We start from the raw sequence: 12359 nt of genomic DNA, 5'->3' as shown, positions 1-12359 counted from the left end.
TTAAGCATCAGAATGAAAAAAATCCTCTTTTTTTTTTGGCCAGATTTCAATGCAAGCATTTTCATAATAGTTGAAAAGAATCCTACCACACTGAATATCTAAACATTCAAATCCTGAAACAAATGTTACTGAAAAGGAAATTATGCTACAGTCCATTAAGCTAAGGTTTAGGAACTGGACTTGTGAGCAGGCAATGTCAAGAGGAAACTACAACCTCTTTAAATACCTCTTCCCACAAATCCCAGAAGTCTAAACCTGTGCAGGAAGGACTTTAATTTAACCCAGCTTTTACTGTTGTGCATATTTAACACCATCATCACATACTTGAAATTCAATTAAAATTGGAGATAAGTGTTTTTTTATCCATAAATTTTGAACATCATTCACTAACTTCATATTTCCATTAAGAACAAATGTGTGAGATCATCCTGGTCTGAGTCAAAGTAATAGCTGTAAGAGCTGACAGCCAAATTAAGATTTTGGTACTAAGGACAGTTATTCCCACTCCAGCACTGACGCTACAGAGGAAAGAAGTTTGAACACAGAAGCTGTCAAGAGCTGTTAGAGGTCACTCAAGCCTCAAAGGCAGATAAAACCAGCTTTACAGGTTGTCCCAACTTGGGCTGCAGATACAATGAATTCTTTCAGCTATGTAGCAAGTGCAAACAATTTGGTAATCCCTCTTCCAAACTTCTCTCAACATCAAAGTATTGTCATTGTTTTGTATCTCTTGTAGGTCTCTTCAGCTCTACAACAGGGAAAACACTTGACTGCCCCAAAATCCCTTTTGCAGTGGCTGGGCTAAGGACAAGGTAACCACAGTGAAAGGAATCTAGCTCAGGGCACCTAGTCGGTTCCATCACTTCTTTTCTCTTCCCCTGCAGTGACCCAGAAGATGAGCCCACAGGCCCTCAGGAACAGAACTGTGCTGAACCAACAAGTGCCATTACAGATGTACTTCAGGAAGCCAGTCTCACTGCATAACTGTCTGGAAGTGTTTTAAAGGCAAACTTTTGAAATAGGGAATTCTGTTTAGAAAGGGCTGTAATTTTTTTTCTTTTTTTTTACTATATTGTTCATTTCTGTTTTCACATAAATTCTGCATTTTGAGGAAAAAGTCAAGTCTATTATACCCAGCTTTTATTTATAAAAGCATTTACGAATAAACAAGCCCTCCCCCCTTTTTTATTTTTGCAAAATGATAAGAAGTTAAATTCCAGTTCAGTTTTCAACCATCATTCAGAATAGGATGGTCAAATACTAAATCTATAAGAAATTCAGAAATAATAATGATAAAGGCATTTCCTGGTGAACCCAGGAAGCCAGATTAAGTTTCAGCTGGCCCCTGCTCCTGCTTATCTAACAGTATTTTATTTAAAATTCATTACTCATGACCTTAAGAATCAAGAGTACAGCTTAAAAAAAAAAAAAAAAAAAAAAATCCAAGCAGTATGTTTGACTGCTGGAGTACATAAATCACTATCAGTTTATCTCACACACCTCTTAGTGAAATTTGTGAGTATGTGAATTTTTCTTAAAAATTTTTCTTTTCTTTCCTCCCAAATTACTTACCCTCACAGGATTCTATGTAATGAATTAATCTTCATCTCTTAACCAAAATCAACAAATCCAATTTACTGTCATGCTTAAAGATTTCTAAAGCTCCTCAATTTTGATATTTATAACATATTACAATAAAGATATGTTATTCATTTTAGATGAATGTCCCACTTTTTGCCAGATAAAAATTAATTGTCCTTTTAGAAGGGAACTGTGCAGCTGTAGTGTGCCCAATGCACCCAAGACAAAGCTGTCTTCAAAACTTCGTAGCTATGATGATGTCAGCATTCCAACAAATATGGATTTTCTATAGGGGAAAGTTATCACCAGTGGCAGCTTCCAATACTTTTCTGTTGCTCTTCCATCCATCAAATATTTGGGTAAATATATATTGGTTTTATATATAAACATAAAAATATATACTTAACCTATCACTTGAATTATGTAGCTAAATAAACATTTCTAAATGTTTTCTAATTGTGATTTAGAAATTAATTTGAGAATTTTTCCACTGTTCTCCTTTACTGTTACTGTGTTTCTCAGTATGCTTTTATGTTGGTAGGAGTGCTGAAATCTTTTGAATTCAGACAGGCATTTCAAAACTTGGTATTTTTGACACTGAGTTTTGCCATATTATATTTTAGTATGCAACTAAAATCTAGATTAAATTCCTGATTAATCTTTAGTGTGCTTAGAATATCTTCATGTAATGGATATAAAAATTAAGTGCTACAGAAGGTAAGGATGAAGCTTCTTTCAATTTATATTTTATACTGAAACAGAGACAGTTTAATTTGAAGTCAGGCTTCTAGGGCCACCATACTCCAAAGAACAATAAGAGGCTGTGTGCTCTTAATAACAAAAAACAACACTAGATTCAGGGAGAATTTTCAAATACTTCTGTATCTTCAAATCTCATTTTTCAGGCAAACAAAGGTCATGGCAGGCAAAGATCTGATTTTTGATCCACATGACCCAAATATAAGTTGGTCAAGTCCCTCATCATTTACAAATTATCTGTCTCCCCCTGCCCCTTTTTGTTTTGCAAGAAATTCACAAACTTGGCAAAGATTTCATAGTATTCCAAAGCCTTTGTCTGGAAGCTGGGAATTAACATTAGGCCAAAAAGCCAAAAAGAATCATGCATTTGTTCTCTACCTAAAATCCTCAGAGAATCAAAGGGAGAAGGAAAAAAAAAAAAGAGAAAGATGAGGAAATATGATAAAGATGTGGTACAGAAAGATACTGAGTTTACAGGGTCCCTCTGCTCTTCTCCTGTCAGCACTTAAACAGCTCCAAGGGAAAAGAGAACTTTATTCTTCCCACTATTACAAGTATTTAATAGTGCAACTCAAAAACATACCTAGCAAACAGTAGTTTCTGAATACATGAGGGCAGAAAACATCTTAATGGCCTTATCACTATAATCTAATGTCTCAGTTGCCCTCTCACAAAACTCTCTCATTTCTGACAGAGATTCACAGTTATGCTTTTTATCCTACTTTCAAGCTACCAACTTGCTTCTACAGCAACCACCTGCATGTTCTAGCTCTCTTCAGCTAAACTGACAACACCAGTGCTCCCTTTCCATGTCAGACGGCAGAAGCAATGACAACACAGCAAAGGAAGAAAAGACCTTGCTAAGAAATGGCAAGAAACAAGTAGGATGCTGTGGAGATAAATAAAAATTCCTGTTACAGAAACTATTCAGGGCTGTGGCTCCAACTTTAACTGGCATTCATCTGAAGTATCTGTGCATAGCAAGGAAGCATAAGAATAATTTAGCCATTAGTCACAGAATGAAAACAGCTCTGCTGTTTGTCCACTACTTCTGTTCATACTACAACAGCTTGCAGAAGACCCAGAGAACCCCACTTACACTTGCAGAAATGCAGACTTTACTTACTTCCTTCAGATTACTTATTTCAGTCTCTTGTCTTTTATTCACTGCTGTTAGCTTCTTATTGAGCTGTATGGCTTCCTGTACTTAAACAGGAGTTAAAAGATGTTAGTCGGTACTTTCATATTTGAATGAATACTTGATTTATAACTGCAATGTATGTGTATACCATTTATAAAATAATTAAACAACTTTGTAGAGAGGGGATTAAGACTGAAAATATGTCTCAACTACTATTTCTGTATAGTGTGATACTATACTGGAGGATTACACCAGGTGATACCAGTTGGTCTATACCTCTAACAATGAGTTAAGACTTTTCTGTATGTTGGTTTGCTTTAAAAAAAAAATTTAAGAAATTGTAATTTAAATTTTAGTTTCATTTAATATTATTTCATTAGGATCACTTCCCCATGAACTTTTAAACTTAGTTTTGTTTAATGAAGGTTTTGCTTGTAATTTTCTGATGAGTTTATTTTTAAAAGAACACAGAACATAATGGACCACAGAACATTCAGATTATTGAGTTAAGAAATGTAGAGAGTTACATGCACATAGGACATGGAACACAGCAAATGGCAGAGGAAAGTGGAGAGGAAAACTAAGAATAACCTCTGTCCCTTTTGAAAGGGAAGGGAATTTTCTCTTTGAATTTATACAGGCCAAGATCTCATCAAGCAATTTCCCAGTGATAAGCTGAAGATATTCACTGGTCCCTGTACTTTTAACCTTAATGTTTTACCTTGATTTGGTTTCAATATTAAATATTAGCCTATTAAAAAATTTCAATATAAAAAGTGACTTTAGGTACTGAAACATCACAAGAAAACACAGAACATGGTACAAATTTCTTCAAACTAGAACTGAATAACTATTTGGTTTCAGGCAGAAAAGCCCCCAAACTTATCAGCTTTGATATTTGAAAAAGTTCTTTAGTGGTTGTTTTTTGTTTGCTTGGGGTTTTTCATAAGTTGTTTTGAGTTACACAACTACTTCCCCCTCTCCTTTGTAACAATACTTATTTACATCCCATGCATGTGTTCACACGGATAAAAACTGCAGGCACACAAAACGATACACAAGTCCATATTCTACACATATGCTGTGAGTGATGTTTGTGTAGAAATTTATCATTTTGTTCTGAGAAACAAGGATTTCTCTCTCAAATTAATAGGTACAAAACTTCATTTAAATGAGGTATTTTACTTACTTGAGGTTATCAGCTTTATTATTTTAACAATTATATTTATATAAAAGTATGTGGAATAGTATTTGTGTGTTAGTAGTTTCATAATAATTTTGTTATGTTTCAACACATGAATAGGGATACAGATTTATAAAGCTGGAATAGCCATATAGTCAGAATTTACATAATAAATGTATAATATTATTCATACCACCCTATTTTACTGAAATGGTTCTAAGGTTTTATATATCTGTAGAAGAAAATAAATTTTTATTATATCGTTAATGTTTTCTTGTCCATTTCCAAACCTGCTTTAAAAAGCATTCCTTCTCCCCCGTTTGCTAATTCTTTTACTTTCACCCCCTCACTTGAGCTGCTACAACCGTTTAAGTTGATTATGCTGAATAGTAACAGGAGGCTGATCCAAACTAGGAGTTTTGGTTTTTTTAAGGGGTAGGGCTGTTTTGAGCACAAATCAGTTCTATGGTACAATTTACTGTGTGGTCACACACACAGTAGTGTGTCCGCAAAGAGCAGAAGAGGTACAGGGCCTGTGCTGCTTAACCTGGCACTCCCACAGGAAGAAACACTGAGGGAGCTACAGAATAGCTGCTATTTTTCTGAACTGTCATGCTTCCAACTCAGTGTCATCAAAACACAGCAAAAACAAATTCTGGAGGACATTTAAGACATACATACCACTGTGCTCCAGTTTTCCATGAACACCTTTTATGATTCCAAACTGACATGCAATAGTAGTGTAACACTTCTCAACTTCATTCAGCTTCTTGTGATGCTCCTCTTTTGCTGTTAAATGCATCTGTAATTTTTGATCCTGTTAGAAAAACAAATGAAGCACCTACTTAGTGATAGTAAATAGCATGTATAAACCAACTCTCAAAATGCTTCTTAACATAAGAAAATATATGCAAAATTGTTCCCAGAGTATCTTAGTTGCCTATTCTATTTCATATCCAAAGGTCAGTTCCCATCTCCAGATAGCGCCTCATTCCAAAGTCCTTCACCTGTGTGTTAGATCATCAAAAAAGCATTTTAACATGTTCTCATATATTGTCCCTCCTATTTAGGAGAATTTTCATGTAAATGTCTGCAGAATTGTATGAACTGTTTTCAAATCCTTATTTCAAGTTTTCTTTTGTTATGTGTCTTAAACGTGTATTTAATCTGCTATTGTATTGTGAACACAGCCTGACACGCTAATGCTGCCTATGGTTTACACTTGCCCTGCACCACCACTCAGTACAGCATGGCACTCTTGCCTTCCTTTGATGTAGGATGTCCATGCAGTTTAACACAGTCCTCATCCTACCCCAGCTATTCAGATGGGGGCTGCACCTGGCCATGTCTTTGGCTGCAGATCGAAAACTATGCCATAGTTCCAGCAGCTGTATGTTTGTACCTCACTGCCCTGGATGCTTATTTGTCCCTACTGTAGTACCAAACCAAACACACCACATTCTCAGGTCACAGCAATGCAACAAAACATGGGGCCTGTTTAAAAATGCTAAATGGCTGAAATCACAACCCCCATAACCCAATGTCCAGCACACTCATAGAAGAGCACTGGACAGAGCAAGTGGCTGGAGAAAGGTTAGAGTAGGAGCTCTTTAAACTCTGGCAACAGCACCAATACATGCATCATGACAACAAGGCCTAGAGACATTTATTGCTGCCTGTTACACAACAGGAGTGATTTATTATGCAAATACTGTTCAGTCTTCTTTGCAAAGCACTAGTAAAAGTACTGTCTTCCTTTTATGGTCTTACACAGTTTCCAGGATAACATGGTTTTAATGAACAAGCAACTTTTAAAGCTATAAAGCAATACAAACTAAATAATGTTGTTTTTTTTTTTTTTTTTTTTTTCAGCACACACTTGTTCACAGTATAGGACTGCCAGGATAATCAAAGAACTTGGGCACCTGACAAATGAGGAGAGGCTGAGGGAGCTGTCCCTGCTCAGCCTGGAGAAGAGGAGACTTGGGGAGATCTTATCAACGAGTATATACACAGGGGAGGGAGGAAGAAAAGACAGACAGACACAGCCAGGCTCCTTGCAGTGGCACCTCCTGACACAAAATGAAACACATGAAATGTCACTTAAACTTGACGGGAGGAAACAATTACTGTATGCAAAGTATACAATGGAACCGGTGGCACAGACAGGCTACAGAGTCTGTCTGTGGAGATGCTGAACACCCGACCAGACACGGCCCTGTGCAGTCAGCTCTAACCAAGCCTGCTCTGAGCAGGGCAGGGCTAACTAAGCCATCTCTGCAGATGCCCAACAGCCTCGTCCATTCCAGTTCTGGGATTTGTAAAATGACAGTGCCAGAACAATTGGGAGAGAATTCGATACACCTAAATAAAAGAACTCCTGCATACCTGATGAAATCCAGAAGCACATGAACTGCTTTTAAAGAGTAGTGATTACTTTGATTTAGATTAGGGAAACTTAACGCAGATTAACATCCTCAATATCAACTAACTATTGTAGTATCTTGAAATATGATGAATTCACTTCTACTTTAAGATTATGTATCTGTATGGGGGGAGGGGGTTTCTAACTACTTCTGTAGGCATCTAACACTTTATTGTGAGTTCTATTAACATCTTGGCCTATGCAATATCTTATGGCAAAGATCCCCACAGAGTAATTAAGCAAAATGTATTTGAGTTTAATGCATTTTATCAATCTCCTCCTCATTTTGTGAGGGGGTGATTGAAAATACATATTCACGGGAAACTATATTCAGTGAAACATGCCACTGATTTTTTAAAAAGTTACTTGTTATCCTTTCTTTCATATACGCTGCATATTTCTGTGTTTCTCTTTATGCTTTATTTTTGCCAACAGCTTCGTAGGTACTATTTGGTCAATTTTAAAATTAGTTTTCTCTGAAGAGAGTGGGTTAAATTAATTCCTCAGAAAAGACATCCATTTATTTAGACATCTAATCTATTTCTAATCCACAGCAGAGCAACACAGCAATTAAAATGAACTGGGCCAAATTCATTCCTGTGTGTAAATTCAGGTTGCACAAAGACGAATCTGGCCCAGTGTGTTTGGCTTCTGCAAGGCTCCGTTTCCACAGAGTAACCAATGCAATACATGTCCAAGCATCAGAGGATAATAAAAGCTGATAGTAATCAAAAGAAATGACCAACATAAGGCTAGCAAAACAGGACATACAATACAAATTTCTCATGTTTTATAAGGTATGAAATTAAAAACACTACAGCAAATGGAAAGTCATAATGGAAGCACTGGTAAAGAAACACCACCACACACAGAACCGCTGCAAGGAGCCCAGGCTGTGAATGTTCACACACTTCCTTTTTTACCCAGACATAAGTACACTGTTGAAGAACTGTACTGAACTAATGCAAGGATACGGATTTTATAACAAAAAAAATAAAAAGGAAAAATTGTATTTGTTTTTTCTGACAGTCGTTTTGAAGTATTTATTCTAAGAGATCGATGAACAGAGAGGCATCGCTAATCTGAGGCTCAAACAGCTTGTGACAAGCTCTGAGGTTTTTTTGCACTTTCTTTCATACCAAATTTTCTCAGTGTTCTCCCCGTTTCTGTCCTCAGTCCACAAGACAGTGTCAGGCCCTCCTACTCACCAGAAAATTATAAACACACTTTGTTATTTCCCAGGCCTCTTTCCAGGGAGAAAAGGAATTGCCCTGCTATATCCTCAAGAGCTTTATTGAGAGCTTGCCACTTGCGTAAATATGATTTTTGATGTCAAACTGCTCTACAGGCTTAGTGCACAGAAAATCAAAGACTGAATATGTCAGTCTTCTGCTCGCCGTGAAAAGGTCTTAAAACATTCTTCCACAGAAGATAATGAAAAAACAAGAGAAGACATGGCAGGATAGGGAGGATATGACCCTGAAGTTGCAGTGAGACCCACAGAATCTTGGTTCTTCTTCCTACCATCTGATACTGCAAGAACAGGAATTATTAGCCTGCCCTCCACCAGTAATAAAGATAAGCTGGGGTGGGGAGTGGGATTGATTGTGGCCATATGGTTTGTTGAGGCACAATGATTCCTTGGTGGAACTAGACCAGAGAAATAGCTCAGGGTCAGGTAGGTGACTGGAGGAAGACAAAGAGGGAATTGCTCATATCTCAAAGATATTCTGGAAATTGAGTCACTAGTCAGAGTTACTCAGTGAAGCAGAAGGTGGTAATTGGGAGGTGAAAGTGTCAGAGAAACAAAGGAGATGTAGTAGCATGGAGACCTAAAGCAAGATCATGTGAAAATTATGCAAAGGATTACCAACTGTAAATCTTCAAAACCAGAAATTGTTTTCTACAATAGTTCCTTTAGTTCCCACAATTTTTCTACTTAATTATTTTTAATTGACACTGTATCACTGCCTTCTCACTGTACTTTTAAACAACATGGTGTAATTGCAGGCAAATTCCTAAAAAAATGTGGAAATAAAACAAAAATAACATTCCTATCTTAGAAGAACAAACCAACTTTAAAAATTATATTTGTTCAACATTTTGCAGTAATTCATTTTTCATTCATTTGGCAGCTACATCTGTATTAGAAAACTAAACGGAGGCTGGGAAGCTCTCAGCAAATGCCTATACTGCTCCTGAAACATCCTGGGCACACTTTGGCCTCTGCCAGGTACCATTCACATAAGCAGTTTCTGGGCACAGCTCAGGAGACTCTGCTGGTAACAACGTGGGTTATTTAATCCAGCTTCTCTCTGTTTTGAAAAGCAGCAGAGCTTAATGAATCTAGACCACTAAGTACTACTTGAATGCAGCTTCACTAAATAGTCTCCCAGACATTTAGTTTACCAACATAAACAGAGTCAGCAAGTGAAACTTCACTAATTACCAGCCATTCACACAGGTACTCACCCCATCTACTTCACTCATTAATACTGAAGCAGTGAATCACCACCTTGCAGACAGTGAAGTCTCCCCACTGAGTACACAGAGAGCTTGTGCTCCAAATTTGCTCTTCTGAACTGCAGACAAGACCTGGTCTCTAAACCAGCCAACACGAGCCTTAATCTCACTCTTGAGTTTTTTTTATATTTTAGCACCATTATAAATATTCAAGATATAGATACTGCAGAAAACAACTCTAAATGGTCATTCTCTCAGACAGCCCAGGATCAGACAACACAAGTTAAGGGAACACTGGAAGAGATGCTACACCTGGAGTTCTAGCATTCTACATTGTACCACCTGCCAGGAAATTAAAGGAGGAGAAAACCCAGACCTGACCAAGGACATTTTCCTCCAGTTATTTCTTCATTTCAGCAGCAAGAGAAACAATACAACACAGAAGCCACACTCGGGCATATTCTATCAAGACAAGTAGCTTTGTAGTCTCATTCTGTAGCCTCCTGACTCCACGAGTGCTACAATCCATATGCAGTGAGGTGCAAAGTGACTACAGCACACTCAATAATTAACATTTAACTGTGGAAACAAAGGAAAGATGGAAGAAAAAGAAAATCTTTATTGCTTTGTCTCTATACAGTCTTTCAGTATGAAAGAAAATTTTCCACTATTTCAAAATTCAAGCATGTATCATAAGAATTAGATCAGCACTACAATTTTAATCTGAACTTAACTGGATAGCACGCTAAAACATGGTGCATATATGGTGCAAAATATTATCATTGCATGTACTATACTGACAGAACAGAACAAAAGGAACAAAGCCAGAATAAAATGCTGCATCAATAAGACATGCTCAATCCCCAGCACGCACAAAAGCTTCTTCACTGACTGGCAGGGCTTCTGAGGTGCCAGATAGAGACTGAAGAGCACGTCTGCTTACTTTCCATACACCAGCCAGGGCCTGATCTAATCTGCTTTTAAAAAACTTAAAATTGAAATAGAAATGGGTCTCAGATAAATTAATGGTTTGGAATTTCATCCATTTTACTTTTAAACATTTTTACCTTTTGTGATAACTAAGTCTACATGGGCTATTACTACTTTGAATCCTAAAACATACCATTTATTTCAACTACTCAGGGAGTAAAGTTGGTAGAATTTGACTTGGTTTAAAGCTGTATGAGCCCACATAATCTTGAGGGAAAGAATTCAGTTCTGGTTTTTGTTTTCACCATTTCATATCAGAGCATCTTCTATAAATACAGCCAAGCTATGCATATTACATTCAGTGCTACATGCAAAAGAGGATTTCTAATATCTTGTCCCTTGCTCAACAGCATTTTTAATAACTATGCTCTGTGAAGTTACAGTACCTCAATGTTTTCAAAATATTCAAATAACCTGTTATTGAAAAGTTTATAAACATAATAAAGAAATGTATTTGTTCTATCAGCACAGATGCATTTCCAGCTTATAGAAAAGGTAGTGTGATTGAAAAATTCTCATTCATAAGTAAGACTGCGCTTGCAAGTTATGAAAGGCAGCATGTGAAATGACCTAAATATAAGTTCAATAATTTTATGTATTTTAAACACATTTTTAGATCAGATATATTTTACGAATAAATACAAGTTAAAAGTGAAGTAAGACAAAACACATTTTATGTTGCCTTTGATCTTTAACTTGTAGCCTTATCTCCCAGGTCAGAGGGCACATTATTCAATTTCACCATATTTTGTGTAAAACCACTGTAGCGTTGAAGATGACTTTCAGTACAAATGTCATGGTACTTAAAGCTAAACTGGACCCTAGTTTTTTAAGCTTCTTAATTAAAATAACAGTTTGTAATGGTCTGACAATATTATCTTTATTCTTTCCAGTTGAGCAGCAGCAGAATTTTCACAGCATTTATTCAATCAAGCTTAGTAATGTTTCTGTGGCTCACTCTGACTTCCTAAAACACACAACAGGGTTCAGAGCAACTATGCTGTCACTCTATATAAATTTATTCTCTGTGTCAAAGGGAGTAAGCTGGACTGGATGAAATCTAAACTATTCAGGGGAACTGATGTTAACAAGTAATTCTGAGGAGTGGAAAAGAGTGAGAGGAAAAACATTCATCAGTTTTTCTTAAAAAACTAAACTAAGAATTGCTTGGATCTCTCCATTACTTCCTTCATACGAATATGCTAGATCCTATAACAGAATTACATTATTCAAATCACAGTCTATAAAAATCTTCAATTTAACCTATAAATAGAACAAACATACCAATTACATTTTAATTTGGAGAAAAAAAAATTCCACATGGTAAACAACAACTATCACACTATAAAATTGTAAAAAAAAAAAAAAAAAAGTTATTTAAAAGTTCTTCAGATTCAAAACCAATTATGACTTCTTGTTTATTTGCAATAATAATCACACATCATTTAAGTTTTAGAGTTGGCTAGCATTTGCATTACACTACGCAGGCATTCTCTTTTCATGTTCTTATTTTTTTACTTTTACTAATTTCTTACCATTTCATTCAGTTTCTTTTGTAAAGTGTATTTTGAGATCTGTAAAATGAAAGAGGTATCAATTAAATTGCAGGTACAGTTTTTTCTGATTACAACCTGAATATTTAGATATTCTTATACTTAAGATTTAATTGCATTTATATCCATTCCAATACAGTTATACAGGTTTCAAATTAATGATTACACTATTACTTTTATCATTAGATTCACTTTACATAATTTCACTTCAATATTTAAATTATGTAAAAGCTCACTGCATTGATTTGTTACTAGAGGAATTTT

General features: G+C 36.1%; 1 protein-coding gene across 1 annotated transcript in view; it reads right to left on the bottom strand.

Moving 5' to 3' along the window:
* Positions 1 to 12359, bottom strand: part of CCDC73 (coiled-coil domain containing 73) — a 52019-nt gene that overhangs the window by 23142 nt on the left and 16518 nt on the right. Inside the window, exons 6-8 of the mRNA XM_008937381.1 lie at positions 12078 to 12116; positions 5346 to 5481; positions 3467 to 3546 (exon numbers count right to left, since the gene is read on the bottom strand). Coding sequence (XP_008935629.1) covers positions 3467 to 3546; positions 5346 to 5481; positions 12078 to 12116 — 255 coding nt within the window. The remainder of the gene's footprint in view (positions 1 to 3466; positions 3547 to 5345; positions 5482 to 12077; positions 12117 to 12359) is intronic.

The sequence above is a fragment of the Merops nubicus genome, unplaced genomic scaffold (assembly GCF_000691845.1).
Source record: "Merops nubicus isolate BGI_N331 unplaced genomic scaffold, ASM69184v1 scaffold2813, whole genome shotgun sequence".
Taxonomy (NCBI): Eukaryota; Metazoa; Chordata; class Aves; order Coraciiformes; family Meropidae; genus Merops; species Merops nubicus.
This window is presented reverse-complemented; position numbering and strand designations above follow the sequence as displayed.